Here is a 20,685-nt window from a genome sequence, read left to right as displayed (position 1 = left end):
TAAAAAAAAAACTTGTGAAACAATATTTTAAAGTAATTTGTTCCACTCTGGATAAAAAAAAAGGTTCAAACAGATCAAACGACCCATATCAAATGATGCTCGTGAACTTCTGACCACGACAGTCACCTTGCAGGTGATCTGCACAGCTGCACGATCCGAGACCATTTTCATACAGGGAACCATGGAGGTAAAGTCAGGAGTCATTTTTTTTAATTTATTGTGACATGTTTTGTATGCACCCTGCAATAAAAGGGCTTAAAAAACCCTTGTCAACAGTACAGTGAATTTTAATAAAACATTAAAAGTTACAGCCCATTATTTGTCCTTCTGTAGATAAATAGCATATAGAAGAATTTAAGACACAAGCAGGTTTGATTAGGTAAATATCTTGCAAATACTTTCACCCTTATGGGTGTTGCTAGTTAACCAGAACTCATAGCAAAAACACAATTCACTTTTTACAATGATACAAACATAGAAATATATAAATACATTTTTTTTTTCTTTTTTAGAACCATTTTACATAAAGTGACAAGTTGAAATCCATCCCGTGAGAACTCCAGGTCTGAATCAGAGTTTTCTTCTGCAGAACTTCGTCTTCCGTCAGTTTTTGTGCGTTTTCCCACAAAAATAAGTCTTTCCAGTTCAGAACTCCCATTAGCACATGGTTAACATTTTCTTTTTCCTCGCGCTTTCCTTTTTCTGGAGTCGCCTAAAGAGAGAAACAAATGCAAAAACGAATGAACGAGCAGAATCAAAGAAAATTGTATAAAAATACTTTATTGTTTTATTAAAATTGTATTCACAGATAAAACACTTGAAAATAAATTAGCTTTAAAATAATTTTCGCCATTTAGAGACGAGACATTTCATTTGGCGTCGGCGTTCATCGAGTAACAAGCGAAGTTTACAGGAAGCACACGAGACTGTTGGATGATTAAACAAACAGTCCCATCGGCAGACAAGTAAATATGAACAGGACACAAAAGTGGTGGATTTCATGGCACAGCTCAGTCCACAATGACTTCACAAACTGCAAGGCTGAGATTAGAACTGGATTACGTGCTTTGCGTGGGAGTGCGGATTTTGCTTCCACCTGGTTTGATTAGTGTGAAAAGACAAAGTTCAGCATGATAACTGATTTTTGGAGAAAGTTTGAGAGCAAGCGTTAGAGTCGAACACAGACAAATGAAATCCAGATTTCAGTTAGACCAACAGATGATGCGTTATTGGCACAAAGCTCTGACGACGATCGGGTCTGTCACGATATTTCCCACTCCCACCTACCTCACTGCAACACACAGCCCGTTTTATGTTTATGTCCTTTCCCACTGTTACCTTGCGTTTCAGAGAATCAGAAACAAGAACATTCAAACAGACTGACCACAGAGTTAAATCCACTGCATCAGAATCTACAAATCAAGGACTGAACATCGTATTTGCATTAAAATGCACGTTTTCATGCATAAGAGAAAAGTTTATAAAATCCAAAACAAACAATACATTAAAATTAGCTGCAAGAAAATCAGAGCAAACACTGGTTTCCCTTTAGCAAACAAGAGCTTAGCATTCCAAAAACCTTTATTTGAGTGAATGTTTAGATTACCTGGATTGCTCTTTTTGTTTCGCTTAAAGAGCTTGAGCGATTTCTTTGGTTCGAGTTTAAGAGGAGACATGGCTTCGGAGGCTGGTGGCACATCTTCTGGCTCATCTTGGACATCGCACTTAGTGATGCCTTCATCGAACTGAACCACACCGGCTTTAGCTTCTGAATGTCTGTCACTCAAACCTTCACTCGTTCTCACAATCACACATTGTCCGTCGTCGGTCACGTCTTGTCCCACCACTTCTGATATAAAGCTTTTCTCGTGGCATAACTCTTTGTCTTCCGTTACACTGCTGTGTTTCACATTAAAGTCTGTGTCAGATGAACTTTCTTGGGTGAAGTTTCCAGATTCTTCAGGTGTCGCCTTCTCAGACACCAGGCTGGACGAGCCCACCGTGTCCTCTGCCTGGTCCGAGTCCGACAGCGATGATGGACTGAGGACACTAGTGTCTGTTGAGTCTAAAGAGAAGCCATTTGTGGACAGAGAAGGTGGAACCTGCCCCACAGACTGAGGCGGCGTCTCATCTGATCTTAATGCTGCAGGCGTCTCTGGGTGACCATCCTGTAGCTGCACAGGTCTGTCCAGGGGCACCCGCGTCACTGTGGCTGGCTCTTCTGCGGGGGTGTTGGGGGGCGCAGCCGTCCCACTTTGTGCCACAGTGAGCCGTTGATCTGGCGTAGTCTCTTCTGACGGGCTGCTGAACCCATTCACTTCGCCTACGAGACGCTGGCGATCCTCTTTCTGTGGTTTGGAGGGAGCGGAAGTGGTGTCCGCTTCGGCGTTTTTTTCGTCCACAGACTTCACATTTGACTCTGGAGGGGGGGAGAGAGAGACGCAAAACGTACCAACTGAGGTACATGCATTTATAGATTTAACTACAATCTACAAAGCAACATCACAAAGCTTGCAAGGTGAAAAACAATTTTAGCGGTAGGAACAAAACAAGATGGTGAAGAAGCACAAACAATCCTACAGGGCAGGTTTGTGGCTTGCATTTTGGTTCAGGGACGGAGCTAGGAGCTGCAGATGGAGACCGCCATCGCTTGTCCTTACCAGGTGGGCAGGTATCTCTACGCATTTCACTAGAAGGGAGGTTTTCCGAATCGCACCTTGGCCGGGTCTTTCTCAGGCTGAAACCTTTCCTGATATCCGCCAGCAGGTGATCGATGATACAGCCATCGTTTTGGGGCATAATGCCTTTCTTGACTGAAAAAAAAAAAAAAAAAGGAATAAAGTGTCTTCATAAACATGCAACAGTGAGATTTTATTCAGGATGTTTCGTACATGGCTTTGAACTTACTTATTTTTCCATTTTCTCCTTTCTGTCTCTTGGCCTCCTCTTCTGCCAGCTGCTTTTTTCTCTTCTCAGCCTTGGCTGCTTGTTCTTTTCTCATTTTGTTTTCCTTTTATGAAAGAAAACACATCACTGCCACAATATAAAATATTAAAGGCAATTTGTCTCATCTTATTTGGGTGGAAACAACCTCCTTCTGTCTATTGATACACGTATTACAAAAAAAAAATCAACTCCCACACAGCCTCGACTGCGTCGTGCATTCAGCCATGAATGAGTCGTCCTAACCTGACAAATAAAGTGTCCTCCCTAACCTTCAGCGCCTTGACGAAAAGTTCTCGGAAAGTCTTGATGGTTCCGAGGAGCTCCTCGAGCGACAGCTGATTCACGTCCTCGCATAAGTAGTCGGCCAGATCGCTCTTCTTCTTCTCAATCTCAACGAATCTTTTACTTAAAGCTTGACACGCTTTTTGGTTTTCCTGCAGAACAGAGGAGGCATTCAGGAAATGAACCAGCTGCTAAAAACAGCATCAAGTTCACTCTTGCTTTTATTTGGAGGAAGAGTTTGACCTCTTACCTCAAGAATTTCTGCGTACTGCTCTTTCACCTCGTCCTCAGAGTTGGACATTTTCTTAATGGTCTCATTCAGCTGTTTTAGCAAAGTGCTGATTTCTGACTGAATAGAGTCCAGATTGACTCTGAGAATAAAAAAAAAAAAAAAAAAGGTTATTCATCTTATAGATCTATTAAGGACTAGTACCATATTTTTCGCCCTATAAGTCACAGTTTTTTTTACATAATTTACATACCCTGCAACTTATACACCGAAGCAATGTATTTATGGATTTTTTCCCTTCATGTTTATACCGGTAAACCAATTTTTCGCTGAGATATGACCGTTTTCATTCATTCTGACTGAATATTGAACAATACCATTTTCAGACGCTACATGGCACTTGAGTAGTCTGGCATGCCGTTGTGTCATGTAATAGGTAAAAGTGGCTATTGATGACAATCTGCTTGCCACTTGTAAGCCACCTTGGTCCAGTTCGCTTGGAGCAACCGTCAAATCAGCTTCATTTCGCTGCACCACCCCAACGAAATGCAGCTAATTTAACCACTGAAGTGCATTTATTAAAGAAAAGTTCAACTGAGACACACCTTTGTTATAATGGCGAGCAAATTGTTTTAGGTGCTTATCTTGTTAAATTTCGACGAAATGCACAGCGAGTCCTTCCGTGCACGGGCCTAGTTCTGCGTATCGGCTTTTGAAATGCAGCTGATTTGACCAAAGCGCACTTATTAAGCAAAAGTTGGACTGAGACACAGCTTTACTATAATTTCAAGCAAACTAATCGTTTTAAAGTGTTAATCTTGTTAAATTCTTGTTAAAGTCCTCCCGTGCACACTCACGCGGCCGCCATTTGGCAGCCAATCCATTTTTGGCACAACACTGGCCCACATTTCCAGGTTATCAGCAGTGATGCACAATAGATGCGACTTATCTGGCGAAGCAACTTATTTATGGATTTTTTTCACTTTATTAGACATATTTGGACTGATGTGACTTCTAGGGCGGTGCAACATGTACAGTGAAAAATACGGTATAAAGAAACAAGCAAATAAGAAAAAATGCCTTTACCCTGCTGCTTTTTCACATATCTGTATATCATCAGGCAGAGCCAACAGCTCCGGGTGGTTTGCCTCCGCTTCCTTTGCAAAATAAAAATCACAGCTTTGGTAATTATAACAGATTCATGACTGGAAATGGAGAGTACAAAAAATAATAAAAATGATGGCAGCTGTTAGGCAGTTTGAATACCTCCAGGATGTGATGGAGCAGCGTGATGCGGCTCTTGTTGGCCTTCGTCTCTGTGAGCTTCAGCAGAGAGCTGATCTTGAACCCCTCAGCATTCCCTGTGTGGCTCCCCTGAAAAGCAGATGATTAAATACACAAACTGCAGCTAAATGTCAGCTTAATTAAAAACCATAAATAATGCAAAGAGGTTCTTACATAATTGAGAAAATTTCCAACATCGAGGATGAGTCTGCAGAAGCTCGGCAGTAGTGGGCTCGTTCTGAGAGCTGGGAAACGTTTTCCATCGGGTTAATTCAAATACACAAAAAAAAAGGCATGACTTAGATGTGCACAGGTGGTTTACTTACATTGGCAAGCCTCCTCCACCAGCCTCACTTTGGGTCTAAGCATCTCCAACACTGACGTTGTCTCCTCGCACAACAACATGCATTCAATTCTTAGCCGATAGCTGAGAGAAGCAGCAAGATGGTAAATAAGCACATAATACAGACATGGAACATTCAGGGCAGAAATAAAGAAGGTACCATGGAATAGTCAAGAGGGAAGTGTAGAAACGGTCTACATTCGCCAACTTGTCTTTCTCCCCTTGGAAAGACTTCAAATTTTCAATCTGCACCAAAAAAGGACAAGCAATAACATTTTTTATGGTCAGGAGTCAGTAGGAGTATCAAAGTATTACACAAACCTCATGCTTCTCCGGCAGGAGCTTAAGAAGTTGTTTTAGTGCCTCTACATCAAACTTTCTGCGATCTCCCTTCTGGATCATGGCAACAAACTCCTCATTTTTGCTGGACAAAGAAGACAAAAAACAACTTACGAGTTAAAGTAGACCAGGGTTCTTCAAGCTGCGGCTCTGGAGCCACATGCGGCTCCTTTGGTTCCTCTGCAGAGGCCCTTTCAAGCTTTGACCAAAACTAAACTTGTTAATTTTATTGATTCTTAGCACGACAAAAAGGGCTAGTTTTAGCAGTTTTGTCATTTCCTTTGCAAATATGTGAATACTAGAACTAATACAAGGAGTTAAACATACTACGATTACGAAATAAAGCATAAAGTGAAAAAGCTGCATAGTTCAATGTTTGTTTTTAAATTGGGCAAAACTATATTTTTCTTTCTTTACAATAATGTCCTATTTTGTCGTAAAATGTAAAAAATGTCAACAAATGTTAAAAATCATTAGATATTTTCAGCTTTATAATGTCACCCCTACTGGCCAGAAAAGCACCCTCCAACAAACTCAAAGTGGCCCATGGGCCACCAGTTGATTATGACAATTGTAGCAGGTTTAGCAGCTCTGGGCACTTAGTTTAGTGAACAAAGGGGAATAAATGGCTCTTGATGGTAAATGTTGCAGACCCCTGAAATGGACCAACAGGTTGAGATTATGGCTCACCATTTGAACTGTTTCAGAAATATGTTCATATTCAAGTTTTTTTTCGGGTCAATGAACGTTATCTGCAAAAAACAAAAACAAAGGCAACGTTAAGATTTGTTGATCAGCTGGGTACGTTTGTTTTGTTGACCCATCACACCTCTTTGGGCTCCTTCTTGGCAGGAGTAGCGGCCCCCTTCTCTTTGGGCTCGATCACTGGGAGGCAGAACAGCTCCTCGATGCTGCTGTAGTTTGGCTCGTGAGGAGGCATTTCTTTCTGAACCGAGGCCCACATGGACTGGCCATCTGCATTCACAAGAAGAAAAAAAAACAAAAAAACCTATGAGCTTGTAGAAATCCATTTTGGATGAAAACTGAGACAAGTGGTGTTTGACTTTAGTGCAAATTGAACACCCATTGTTAAAACGCTGCCGCGTATTATTCCTACATTTTCATCCAATCGCTACGCAGAAACCAAGTCTAGTATCGGCTCTCATTTCAACGAATATATATTTTATATTAAACTGACCAGGAAATACTATACAACCCCCAGAATTATATAAACAGTCGGCATTTCACATTTCTAGCTACGCACATACAAATAAGCCAAATAAAATCTCTATAAACTTTTAGGTGAGCAAAACTACCTGTGAAGCAGTTTGTGTTTGACAGCATCAAGGGAATTTAGATAAAGGTTATGGATGTTTAATCACCAATGTTCAATTAATGTTGAACCATGCATGTGAAGTAGAGTCTTGTCTGCTCAGAGAGGAGCCTGCAGGTGCACAGAGAAGCACCTGATAAACTTCTCGTCTTTAAGCTGGAAAGCCGAGGTCGTCTTGAACTCGCCTCTGTCTGATAAGCGTGCATTATAAAGCACTTCCTGCTTCACTGTCCGGTGCAGATTCTCTCTGACGGTGCTCAAAGCATGTAACTTTTGTACGTCTGTGAAAGCTTCATCGTGTCCATCTACCCTTTCAAGTAAAAGACCAGTTAAAAATCTTTTCGTGTCCTCAGTGTGGCTTATTTGAGTAAGCAGATGTTAGGATATTTATACAAAAAGATACACAAAAAACAATGAGGTAAGAAGTGAAAGGTTTTTCTCCAGACAAACACCACTGAGCTGCTGTTCGGCTGCCAAGAAGGATTTTGAAGGAAATCCACCCAAAAAACTAAACTGAAAGAAGCTGCAGGGAAAACCTGAAGATGTTTGACAAAAAGCAGCATGAAAAAGTTTCTGGACTTCATTAAGCTGCAGGTTGGGGGGGGGGGGGGGGGTTTTAAATTGAAAAATAAAAAAAAAAAAAATAAAATACTGTTAAGTCTCTGCTTATAGATCCCCAGTCATTTAACATGTGTGGCGTCTGAGCAGCACACCCTATCCCCATTTGCTATCTTAAAATTGTGACTTTATATTCTCTGAATTCTAAATTTAATCTCAGAATTCTGACTTTTTTCTCAGAATTAAGAAAAATAAAATATTGTACAAGGGCCCTAATCCTCTTCTGTAAATAAGCATTTTACTTTAAATAAAAAAAAATTTGTTTAAAAACCGAAGGGCCTCTTATTTCTATTAGATAACATATTTGAGTGTTCACATGATTTAATGACTCATTCAGTTAAACTGACTCCTATTATTTATAATCATTATTATTATTATTATTGGACTTTAGGTTTCCATAATATTGCTCAAATAAAGATTTGGGTTTTTGATCCACGTTATGCAACAGACCTACATGTAATTTCTGAAAACAAAAGTTGGAATGCAGATTTTTGTTTTAGTTATCTTGACGTCAAATTCACGTTTTAGGCAGGAAAAAAATAAATAAATTACATTTGTTTTGGCACATTTATTCTTAGATTTCACCTGAAAAGTCTGATCTCATTTGCTTCTTAATCTTTTTCAAGGGTAGAGAATGTGCTGTTGGGAAGATGACCTGGACATTTACACCAACGTGCACCCCCACTCGCCTGAAACTCGACGGAGTTTCTGCCAGTTGAGCTTCTTCATCTTCAGAGTGGGACATCTGCTCGGCTTCCCCGGCGTGCAGGAGTCCAGCGCCTGGGCGCTCTGAGCCACCATCAAGCCAGGGGGAGGAGGTGGTGGAGGAAGCATCCCAGGTAAGAGTGGAGGTGGCGGTGGTGCACCCCCCATCCCTGGTAATGGTGGTGGAGGAGGCGGGGCAGACATTCCAGGCATTAGAGGAGGTGGCGGAGGTGGTGGGGGACTGCCAAACCCTCCTGGTAATGGTGGAGGAGGTGGTGGTGGGGGACTGCCAAACCCTCCTGGTAATGGTGGAGGAGGAGGTGGTGGGGGACTGCCAAGCCCTCCAGGTAGTGGTGGAGGAGGTGGTGGAGGTGGGGCACACGGTAACTTCCGAGTGACCATGTCCGGCTTGTCTTCGTCTCGTCTGTGCAGGTCAGTCTGCACGGCCTTGTCCACCTTCACCACGAGCTCGTCGACATCGTGGCGACCCGACACGAAGCTGCTGCTCCTCCGTTTGAAAAGCATCAGCCGCTGCAGGATCTTCTCGCAGGACTCCATCTGAGCTGCAGCACAGAAGCGCACAACACACAAACATTTAAAATCGGTATGCCCACTCTGCATCAAAGCTTTCAGGGGCCCCGTTACTCCCCGCCTCGCTTTAATTGCCCACTTGAATCCATTTGCCGGGATAATCTCCCCTTCACACATTAATCATTTAGCCGTTAGCCTCTTGAGTGTCGTCCCGACTAAATGCATTTCGTTTAGCTTTTGTAGTGCTGACTCACAGTCCTGGGCGAGGAGTATGGCTCTGTTAGTGATAGCCTCAAGAGCCAGCCAGATGTCTGTGCGGACCGGTCCGAGCACCATCATTGTCTGCAGGATGGACAGTAGCTGGAGGGAAGCTGGAGAGCTGCTCACCTGCACACACATTACTCTAATTGGATAACCCTCATGCAGGAATCTACATTAATCTCCGTCCTGCTTGAGCCTCTACTTAACAGTCTCAGCTCTTCGCTGCAGCCATCCCGGCGGTCTGCTCACCTTGTTGAAGAGTGCGGTGAAAACCTCCTGGTGATCGCTCATGTCAATCCCTCCATACACTCGCAGCAGCTCCTCCTCATCCTCCGCCATCGCCTCCTCGAAAGCTTCACACTGAATTATCAAGTCTTCGTCCTCCTGCTCCCTGGAGACAAATTAAAAATGACTGAGTAGAAACTTTGTCCTTATTACTGCTTAAATTATTTTTTACCCAGGTCATCCTCAATAAATTCTCTTTACACAAACATCTCACAAGCTCACATGCATTTTGGCATTTACGAGGTTTGAGTCAAACAATTCCTTCAAGGAATTTAAAGCCTTTAGTTTAATGCCATAGTTGATCAGCTATGCAAGATAAACTCTTATCTTGCATGACTTCTGGGCTTTAGGTGTCTCCTCTAAAACTAACTTTATTGCGTAACTTACAAGAGCTAGGGAATCAAACATGCACACCACACAAACAAAAACGTACCTTAATTTCGGCAGGATGTCAAGCAGCTGGAGGCCTGCGACGTCAAAGACAATGAATTACAGATTGAATATTTAGTTTTTAGCTTTCTGTACTAAAAAAAAATCCTTTTGGTCACAGCAGTAAGTTTGTTTGTAGTCAAAATCAGGAAGGCACAGGTGTGCAATCACAAAAGAGGTGTGGCTAATCAGATGGTTGATTGCTTTCAGGTGGTGGGAGCTGACATCATCCTACAGCTGCCAACCTGTTAAAGCTGTGCATCTGTAGCTCAGTGGTTACACAGAGTCTTCTTGGCATGAAGGTCCCAGGTTCAAATCCAGCTGTTTCACATGAACATATTTTGGAACAGGCTCTAAAGACAATTTCATTCAGACAGTTTTATTGTCTCAAAGTGATGCTTAAGATTCCCACAACGATTCCCACGTTTCGTTCACAGGCGTTGTGTCTTAGTGAGAATGAGGCCATTCAAACTATTCTTAGCCAAGACCCAGTGACAAAGAAATTTGCAGCCAAACGCCCGCTGATGTCCCGCTTTTCCCGTTGAGAATTTAGATCAGCACCACCTCGATCAAACGAGGACTTACCGATAAACTCCTTTCTTATTTTATCTCTCTGTCTCAGGTCGTCTGTACTGAAGATGAGCGCGTTGATGACACTGAGCAGCGTGACCATGTATGGGACGTTATCCGTGGCCTGCAGCTCGTGCATGATCACGCTGAAACGATACTGACGTGCCTTCAAACCCTGATGGGTGCAAATCAAAGATGGTCAGAACACTTGCGCATGCAACCAACCTGAAACAGTTTAGGGTGGGTTTTAAAGCAGTTTATTGTGACAAATGATTCTGGGCCACATTTCTTATTTCAGTGCTTGCCTTGTAATGATCCAGGGCGTCGAGCGCCAGACAGTGACCTTCGGCTGAGAATATGCTGAGGGCTGCAAGAAGCTCAAACACCTGCTTCTTCACCATGATGTTTGACGTGTCCAAAGCTGTGGAACATCACAGAGACATGAATGTGAAATAAACCGCTCACATTTTCAATCACCGTTCCTCTATTAGTCTAAACACAAACAGGATGCTTTGGCTTACTGTCAAGCTGATCTTTGTGTGGATCTGATTGTCTGTGTTGTGATAAAGCTATGTCTATGTGTACATACATAGATGAGGATAAGCCAAGCCAATTTTCAATGCTGATGTTAGATTTTCAGCAATCTCCTGAAGCAGACCTTTTTGGATTCATGCTTCTATACAGCTGAGCATGACAGGAAAACTCAGCTCAACTGAATGAGTCATTAAATCATGTGAACACTCAAAAAGATGTTATCTAATAGAAATAAGAGGCCCTTCTGTTTTTAAGCATGCAATATTTTTATTTATAGTAAAATATGCTTATTAAAGTCAGAATTCTGAGATTAACAATTTCCTGCGGAATCAAAAAAGTTCTATCTTATCTTAAAGTCAGAATTGAGAGTAAATTCAGAGAATATAAAGTCAAAACTTTGAGACTAAAGTGAGAATTCTGAGATTAAAGTCAGTATTCTGAGAAAAAAAAGTCAGAGTTAGACGGATTCTGACTTTAATCTCAGAATTATGACTTTAAGATAAGATAAGATGGAACTTTATTGATTCTGCAGGAAATTGTTAATCTCAGAATTCTGAGATTAAAGAAAAAAGTCAGAATTAGCAATAGATAGATGGATTCTGACTTTAATTTCAGAATTCAGACAAAAAAAGTTTTTGTACCATAGTCCTAATCCTCTTCCATGCTTATTTAACTATAATACCAAATGTGAAAAAGTTGGATTGTTGTGTAAAATGTCATTAAAATCAGATTGCAATGATCTGCAAACCTCATTTGATCCATAAAGGGATATACATATGGTAGTTGTTTTTCTTTCAGCAGCTCCCCTCTGCAGAGGTTGCCACAGCAGCTAGCAAACTCAACAATGTGGCAAATGTTTCTATGCCAGATGCCCTTCCTGACACAACTTGAGCTTGAACCTGCAGCTTCAGGGTTACAAGACCACGACACTGACCACCGACCTACTGCAGGCCTTCACAGTGGAATATGGTAAATGAATCAAATGTTAAATTTAATTCAATTAAAAGTAAAATATCTTACTTTCAACATTTTTTTTTCAAACCCTATGTTCTTTTGTGAATAAAATATGGGTTCATAAGATTAGCAACTCATTGCATTCTGTTTTCTTATTAAATTTAATACAATGTTTCAACTTTATCGGATCCAGGGTTGTATAAAAAGCATTTATTTACTGATGCATCTGGTTCTTTTTCACATGTGTGATTAAACTGAAACCTGGAATACGTTTATAAAAAGTGCAATTAGCCAACCTTGTGAGAGCTTCCGAATGTATCCCTCGTTCTCTATAATGAAGTGGATCCCCGCCGATGAGTTCATCACCGCGCGGACGCAGCTGACGCACGTGAGCTGCAGCAAGGCGTCCGCAATGCGAGAGCATCCCCGACCCGAGAGTCGGTCCAGAGCCTCCAGGAGGAGATCCAGCCCGCTCAGCTCCAGGAACTGGACCATCCATGTCTGGTCGCTGCCCTCCAGGCGGCGCTTCAGCCCAGAGTAGTTGACAACAGTGGGGACTTGCAGGAGTCGGATGCACAGCTCTGGGTCGGCACTCTCCAGGTTGGCCTCCTGCTGGGTGTCCGAGTCCTGCGAGGAGCCCAGGCGGTCCCTGACTGTCGCCCACTTATTTTTCACATCTGATTTTCCTGACATGATGTTTAGCAGACCTAGAGAACAAAATGACGTTGACAGATCTGTCATAAAATATATGAAATCATTAATCATCACTAATCATTAAAAAAAAAAAATGCAGCTAATTTTGGCCTGCAGACAGAGTCTGTTGGCCACTGATAGCCAGAAATGTTGTCCAATATGTAAACAGTGTGGTTTTTGCTATCTGAAACAGAGGAAACAGGCCAACAAAAAGCTTTGTCAGAAGGAAAAGAAAATGGGAAATGACAACTCGGCACTTCGTGGATGAGCAAAACGTATGTCAGCAGTCCAGTCCTCAACTGCGCAGTCGAACATTCCCATCTAATCTCGCTATGAGCTCATCAAATGTCTGCACAAAGCTAGACTCAGCTGTGTCACACAGCATGAACTGTAATCTAGAGTACACCGTAACAACAATGTGGGATCCCTAGAATAGAATTATGTCAAGATCATATTTTATTTTCATCATTTAATTCAAATTAGTGCCACCGTTTTTCATTATGACCTTAAGAAAAGAGAAGAATCTTGCAACAGCATCCCATGAGGATCATCATCATCATCACCAGGATCCCGTGTTAATCAGTCAGGGTAAATTTTCAGTCCTTACTGAGAAAAGAAGGCGACACAAATGAAAACCTTTTTCAAAACTCTACGAAGAGCTCCAAATGTCCAGCATTATGAAAATATAATTAGAACTATCACAACAGAGCTGAAGAAGGATCGCAAAACAAGAGCGTAAAGCGTCTTCAGATATTTGTTTCTGTTGTTTATGGTGTCGCTGAGCTGACAGCAAAATATATTAAATTTAGTGGAAGTGCGCGAAAATCGTTTATAGCTCTGCAGGAAGAGCACTGCCCCACCCTGGACCAGATGTTTGACAGCATCAGGAAGATTTAGAAGAGTCTTGGATAACTTTGTTCTTTAATACAGCACATTTAAGACCTTGATGGAACAAATGACTCTCTTCCAGCTAAACTGAACTCTTTTTGCAGTAAGAGCAGAAAGACAAGAAGAACAGTGATGTTTTTGCTCTTGTGTGTTAGTCATCAAATTGTCTCGTCATTTGTGACTCTAGAACTCACCAACTTCTGAATTTGTGCAATTCAAAAAGGATGACACATTTGCCAACACATAAATGGCTATAACTCTGTCAGTTTAACAGATTTTGTGCTAAAATCTGATGTGGTAGTTACTGAGAATCATTCCCAACACATTCAGTGAAAGTGAAATCGTGCAATTTTTCTGAGACTTTGTATTTTTCAAGGCTCGACCAAACGACTCCATCATTTCTCAACATAAGATGATCTTAGATCATATGTTACACATTACACATCAATCACGAAAAACTCAAGGAAATGTCTGATAACAATGTTGTTACTGCTCTCAGGGATTCAGCCCAACCCTGGACCCCCCACTATTTATATGACACCAAATGACTTTAAAAACGTGTCTGGGCTTCATTTTCTGCATGTAAACGCACGTAGCCTTCTGAGAAAACTTGATGCCTTGAAAATTCTGGTCAGTTCTTCTGGGGCAGATGTAATCTTCATCTCTGAAACCTGGCTCAACAAATATGTACTCAATAATGACCTGGCAGTCAATGGATTTAACATCTACCGCTGTGATTGTCAAAAAAAAAAAAAGGTGTGTGTGTGTGTGTCAGGGAGTCGTTGTTTACATCAGAGATTCTTTGGTTGCTAGTCCTGTGTCTTCTAAAACAATTCCAAACCAAATTGATGCCTTAGCTGTAAACATCACTTTGAATGGAGGCCAGATCTTATCTGTAGTCTGTTGTTACCGTCCCCCCTCAGCAACACCTGAGGCTCTGTCCGCCCTGATGGAATTCCTTGGTAATTTAAAATTCAAAGAGATCTTCGACACAGTTACTAATGGAAAATCAGCCACTTCACTTAATAATCAAACTTCTACAAATCAAATCCCTCCTACAAGTCAATCCTCAGTTAAACACAGCTTCTCTTTTTCTCCGTTCTCAGTCAGTGAGGTTAATAAATTGTTAAAAGATCTTGATCCTAAAAAATCTGCAGGTCCAGATGAACTTCCACCTTATTTCTTAAGGCTGGCTGCTCATATCATCACAGTCCCTGTGACCCACATCTTCAATCTCTCCATAAGACAAAACTCCATCCCAGACACTTGGAAAACAGCCTTTGTTCTTCCTTTGCTGAAGGGAGGTGACCCCATCTCACTGAACAACTATAGGCCAATCTCTGAACTCTGCATTTTAGCCAAGGTTCTAGAAAAACTGATAAACTCTCAAATCAAAAATTACCTGGACTCATTTAACATCTTACCTCCACATCAATCTGGTTTCAGGAAAAAACACAGCACAACCACTGATTCACTAAAGGTTCTTAATGACATCGTTGAAGCACTGGATGCTAAGGATTATTGTGCTGCTCTTTTCTTAGACCTGTCTAAAGCTTTTGACACTGTGGATCATAACATCTTGTGTCATAAACTCTCAGAAATTGGTTTCTCAGAACACACCATTGGTTGGTTCTCTAACTATCTCTCAGACCGGAAGCAATGTGCTCAACACAATGGTACTTCCTCCAGTTATTTAACAGTCAATAATGGTGTACCACAAGGCTCAGTCTTAGGACCCACCCTCTTTACAATCTACATACATAATGTAGGTTAAAAACATCCCTAATACATCCATACATTTCTATGCTGATGACACAGTTGTTTATTGTCGAGCTAAAACGGTTGCTAAGGCTTTCCAGCTTTTGAATTCTGCATTCAACTACATCCAGACACAGATTTGTTCCACCTCAAACTTGTCCTAAATGCCGACAAAACCAAAGGGATGCTTTTTTCAAACAGGAAGTTGGTCCCAGCAGTTCTTCCTCCGATTTTATCCTCAAATGGTGTCCCGATTGAGTTTGTTGATTCCTATAAATATTTGGGTATCTTGGTTGACTCACATCTCTCTTTTAAGCTCCATGTGGAAAACTTGGTAAAGAAACTGAAAGTTAAACTGGGTTTCTTTTTCAGAAACAGATCCTGTCTAACTCTGAATGCTAGGAAACGCCTTGTATCTGTGACTTTCCTTCCCTCCATTGATTACGGTGACATTATTTACATGAACGCTCCTACAAGCACCCTGCAGATGTTGGATGCTGTCTATCATGGTGCTCTAAGATTCATAACTGGCTGTGATTATCGTACCCACCACTGCACCCTGTATTCAATGGTTAACTGGACATCATTAACTTCATGCAGACTCTGTCGCTGGTACATTTTCATCTTTAAATCACTTCTTGGTCTGCTGCCTTCATACATCTCCTCCTACATGTCTCTGCGTGAGTGCAGCTACAGCGTGCGCTCTCAGGACATTATTACCTGCAGTGTTCCCTCAATGAGGACTGAACTAGGCAAAAGGGCCTTCTCCTACTCCGCTCCTGTTTCCTGGAATACCTTACAAAAACAATTGAAGCTCTCGACCTTGACCTCTCTAAGTGGCTTTAAGAATCTGTTGGACTCCTGGCAGGGACCAATGCAGACATGTTCCTGTTTTTAGTTTTCTACATTCGCCTTAGAATCTAGCTGTTTTTTTTTTGTTACATTTTCTTTTAGCCACCCTATTTGTTATTAAAAAAAAAACAAAACAAAAAAAAAAACTGTAGTATGACTTTTTATAACTGTTTATTGCTGTCACTGTTGTCCATTGTTGTCATCATTCTTTGTTGAAATTAGGTCTCTCTTGTAAATGAGTCCTCGAGGCTCAATGGGATTTACCTGTCTAAATAAAGGTTGAGAGAATGTGTCAAACTCAAGGCCCGGGGGCCAAATGTGACCCTCGTAGACATCTTATCTGGCCCCCAAGATGTTATTTTAAATGTAAAATACTTTTATCACTTTAATTTTTTTCAGTAATCTTTGATTATGATGTCAAAAATGCAAAAGAAAACATCAAATGAGACTAATCAAACTCTTGTTGAGGAACTTGCAACCAAGAAAAGATGTTGAGTATCTAACTTGAGTTAATGTAGATTCTGAAACCAGCCCTCAGTTTGAAAAAGGCTTTAATTGTGCCCCCCTTTTGTAAGCGAGTTTGACACCCCTGCTCTAGACAGATAAACAAACAAACAAACAAACAAAAAAACCAACTTGTTGAAACTTTTCGTCTTTAATCCAAAAGACTTCTTCAGTCTGAGGAGCTGTAACAAGCTCAGTCTTATAAATAGCCCCATCTCATAGTGGATCAATCAGTTTGTTGTTGCCAACCAAAACTAGCTGTCCACATGCTAAAAGGAGGACCATGAGCTAAACAATGGACCGTTAGTGCCCTGATGGCCACTTGCTATTCACAGAGGGCTGAATGATACAACAGCATTATAAGTCAATAGCAGTCAACTACTTATATATTTATATATTTTTGCAGTAAAAGCAAATTAACCTTACATCTTAGTTCGATGCTCTTTATGGGAACAGAAATTGCATGGCACACGTGTGAAACAGACACAAGCGTGCAGAAACAGAACATTTTTCTACGCCGACAGAAAAGGAAACGATTCTACAACTGGCCTTTTTTTGGTGCACCAGAGCTCAGACCCCTCTTTTTACCAACTTGTGTAAACTCTGAACTTCACGCTCTGCAACAAGTGCAACGAAAGCAAACACGCCCTCTAATGAAATCAACAATTTTCTCTCCGTTTTAAAACAAGATATTTTGGATTTTTGACTCAAGATGCAATGGAACCCTTGGCACTCCTGTACGTGAATAGCTTCATGCTTGGCATGTATAACATATACAGGTGAGACACAGTAATAAACATGGGCAAACGCAATGCTGTGACAAAGTCATGTAATGACTAAGCTGTGTATTTTACCATCTGAAGGCACATTAGGAGCTATAGCTGGTTACAAGTAGCTTGGCTGATTGCTCTGAAAGCATTTGGCCAAGATCAGAAGTACTGATTTGTGAGAAAACTCACAAATTAGTTCATTGTGTGCAGTCAAGGTAAAAAATAAAAAAAACAAGACAAGAAAATCAGGATTTCATTCTCTCACATTTTCTGGCAAGGCATTTTGTCATTTCTGACTGCAGCATTCTCGCCCTGCTGCCAATGTGAGAGTGTTACCGTGGCAGCAAGCAGTCAGACAATGGTGTTTTTACAAAAGCCCTCCTCAATAGCCTTCAAAGAGCTGTGTTCGTTTGACACGAAATGGATGGAATGCTCCCTGCCCCCGTCAGCTAAATAAGACTTCGGCTCCTTATTAGCACGTTGTGATTCTTCAGTACATCGTGCTTTCATGTTCATTGTGAGCAGAGGAACAAAAGTGGCAAGTTGACGGCTGTAATTTGGAGGATTTTCACAGTTTGGGTTAATTAAAAATGCACTGAGAGTTTTGTTAAACGGGTTGCACGTCTAGAAGTCAAAGATGTGACTAAAGACGGCGGTCAGCTGAGCTCGGCATGAACTTTGCAGAAGGAAGGAAAGGACTTTCCCAGAACAGGAAACTTGGCACATTGCAGCGACAGTACAAGTTTCCTTTCTGGAATGTGTTTTTGGTCATCAAGATGCTGATTTGAAGTATAAGGCGTCAAGCAATCAAAAGCTGCATCTTCCTGCACACTCCTCAGGTAGATGCTGGCAGCTTTGATTTGCCGACCTCGTCTGCCAGAGCTCCCACGTGTAAATGTTAATAGCAGGCTGATTCAGTGCTCACAGGACGAGCCTACTCATCTGTCCTCTGCTTACACCTCCCACACACAGCAGCCCCCACTGCTACTGTACAGCAGCAACACTTCTGATTGTGCAGAAACATCTCCACTGGTTTATTTCCACCCAGGCATATGCTGAGCGCGTTTGTGATTCTGTTCCGCATATATTGCAGATGAACTAAACTAAAAGACTTGAAGTCTTTTTTTTTCCTTCAGGGGTCTGGATCGTCTGCCTTCATCTATCCCAGCATCCTCCTCTGCATATCCTCCTTCTCTGTGGCTTTCCTCTTTTCTTTCTGGCAGCTCCATATGTGTCCAGTACTCATTCCTCATCTTACACAAGGCTGAACCATCTCGGTCTTGCCTCTCTAACTGCACCTGCTTTCATCGCCTTTCATTTCTTGTCTCTTCTGAGTATCCCTCCACCTCTCCAGGCTCTCTTCCACCTGCTCCCTACTCACGGTCTACAGATCACAATGTTGTCTGTGAACATGGTCTGAAAACATTCTAGACTGAAAAAATGAAATCAAAAGGAGCAGCTAAAGCCATTTATACAGCACTTTGTTTTATTTGAGCTAACAGACAAAGCTATGGTATGAAAACTGAAATAACCGTTAAAGGCCAAGCATTCCTAGAAGGGATGCAGATTACTCGCTGTCGGAGATTTAAATTAAAATATCACCCTATGTTGAGATTAAAGTAATAGATATAGTCACTTTGGTCAAACCTTGGAAATAATAACCTCATGCAATGTGAAGACAAGTCACGCTCACACTATGTTGTGAAGGACTCTCAGCAACTACATCAAATTTGAGCTCAAAAGATGGAAAACTGACAGAGTTAAAGCCACTTTGTGATGGTTAATCATGTTGATTACCTATGGCAGACATCTTGATGAATTCTAGATGTAGATCTAGATATTATTTATTAAAAATGTCATTTAAACCCATTCAGTGGTTCATGAGATATTTTGCTAACAGACAAAGCAACTAGTTTTGAGATCTAATTAAGGCAAGATCTTGCATATCGAGTATGTGTCGTCCAAGCTACAACCAGACCAAGTTTTACTGGACAATAGCCATTTTTTATGTTTTGTAAGATCACTTGGTTGTGACAGGTGCCTTGAATTGGGTTGACTCCTAAGGTTAATCAGCTGTAGAGGCACAGCCAATGATCATTTCTTAAAAATGTCAATGAAATCCGTTCAGTGGTTCATGAGATATTTTACTAACAGACATCAAAAGTCCTTATATGGATAAAGTAGTGCTTGAATTATGGTACAGATGAAATGCTTATTGTTGAGAAAAGCATGAGTAATTAAGCCTACAGTGGAAGGAATAACATCCTCCTCTTGTTGTTGTAAGGGAGAGGCTGAGAACATAGTTTCATGTTTTCCTCCTCTTCTGTCTGGAGCTATTGGACTGCATATTTAAACACATGTCACCACAGTGAAACAAACCCCACTGCAGGTTATATTTGGTTTCAATGCATTGTCTTCATTCTGATTAAAGAAAACCGTGTAATTTGACTGCTGCTGCTGCACAGACAGCAGCATTACTGACGCATCTTTGCGCTGCGGATTTTCCGCAAAGGAGCGCAGGACAGCAGAAAAATACAACGTGGCTTTATTATATTGAACATGATGCCTTACCTGGTTTTATTCCATGGGCCAGAAGAACCGCGTCCTCTTCAGACTTTCATCTAACGGAGCTCTTTGCAGTCATCCAGCTTTTTGATTATTATTATTTTCTAAGACATTTGATGAGATGTGGACCCCCGGATTGTTTCAGGGGTCTCTGTCGGGACACACACTGTGTGGTATGCGGATCACAGCCCTCCACAGGCTGAGCTTTTTAAAACGGAGTCAAAACAGCTGCTTTACTGCGAAACTACATCCGGTTGGAACCTTCAAAATAAGAGAAATTCCATCTCCTGTGGCAAGACTGCAGAAAAATCCCAACAGGAGCTTTTTTCTTCAACCTTACACTCCTTTATGAAAGTCTCCATCCACTTGAGATGCAGCTAAATCCTGACTGAAAGAGACCGCTTCTCGGCCAAGGATGCAAAGAGTGAACCAGTTTTTGTCCGTTGGTTGTGAAATACATGAAAATGTGTGGTCGAAGTTGAAGTTCATACATCTCTTTGCTTCATATCAAAGTTCATGCTCAATCATCCAGGTACAAAATCCAGTAGAGAGTGAAACGTCTTTAAATAAAAAAGAAACTGTCCAGATGACCTGACTGACCGTTATGGGTCTTTGCTTCATATATCTTTGCAGTGAATCCTGCTCAAATTCACAGCGTCCAATATAAAAAAATAAAATAGAACGGAGCCGTTGCAAAAATAAAAATAAAAATCTGAGAAACGAGATTTTTTTTCTTCTCTAAACCAGAAGTAATGAGGGGACCTTTGAACAATCAGATGTAGCGCTCAGCCAACAAATCTGGATTTTTAGGTGCATTCATTCAAGCTGTGCTCTGTTTTTCATACTGGAGTCATTATCACCATCAGATACGGGTCACTTTATGAGGCTTGCTTGAGAATAAACACACGCAAGCTGGGTTTTCCATTCTCGCTGCGTTTTGCTCTGTGAGTTGTATGAACGTTTGCATTTTCAGACTTTGTTCTTCTCGGAATGGAAAACACAAATGGTTTTA

At 41.3% G+C, this 20,685-nt stretch overlaps 1 protein-coding gene across 1 annotated transcript; it reads right to left on the bottom strand.

Moving 5' to 3' along the window:
• Positions 1 to 314: 314 nt before the first annotated feature.
• On the bottom strand, positions 315 to 19,888 carry inf2 (inverted formin 2). Its single transcript, XM_037695108.1, has 23 exons — positions 19,680 to 19,888; positions 11,940 to 12,350; positions 10,461 to 10,576; positions 10,171 to 10,330; positions 9,590 to 9,623; positions 9,121 to 9,262; positions 8,865 to 8,997; positions 8,064 to 8,642; positions 6,253 to 6,398; positions 6,114 to 6,175; positions 5,406 to 5,508; positions 5,245 to 5,330; positions 5,068 to 5,168; positions 4,916 to 4,986; positions 4,724 to 4,831; positions 4,544 to 4,614; positions 3,479 to 3,599; positions 3,216 to 3,380; positions 2,908 to 3,010; positions 2,661 to 2,813; positions 1,607 to 2,419; positions 1,288 to 1,338; positions 315 to 712 (listed from the first exon to the last, which is right to left on the bottom strand). The coding sequence occupies exons 2-22, from the start codon at positions 12,334 to 12,336 to the stop codon at positions 1,289 to 1,291; spliced, it is 3,714 nt and encodes a 1,237-aa protein (XP_037551036.1). The 5' UTR covers positions 12,337 to 12,350; positions 19,680 to 19,888; the 3' UTR covers positions 315 to 712; position 1,288.
• Between the last annotated feature and the right edge of the window lie 797 nt (positions 19,889 to 20,685).

Source organism: Nematolebias whitei, chromosome 21 (genome assembly GCF_014905685.2).
Source record: "Nematolebias whitei isolate Nwh7 chromosome 21, NemWhi1, whole genome shotgun sequence".
Taxonomy (NCBI): Eukaryota; Metazoa; Chordata; class Actinopteri; order Cyprinodontiformes; family Rivulidae; genus Nematolebias; species Nematolebias whitei.
Note: the sequence above shows the minus strand (reverse complement) of the source record. Positions and strands in the feature narration are given on the sequence as shown.

Coding starts and splice junctions, on each gene's coding strand:
- inf2 (XM_037695108.1), bottom strand. CDS start 12,336: ATGTCAGGAAAATCAGATGTGAAAAATAAGTGGGCGACAGTCAGGGAC. Junction 8,998..9,120: donor TCACCGCACTCTTCAACAAG/GTGAGCAGACCG, acceptor ATGTGTGTGCAG/GTGAGCAGCTCTCCAGCTTC. Junction 4,832..4,915: donor TTGGAAATTTTCTCAATTAT/GTAAGAACCTCT, acceptor TCTGCTTTTCAG/GGGAGCCACACAGGGAATGC.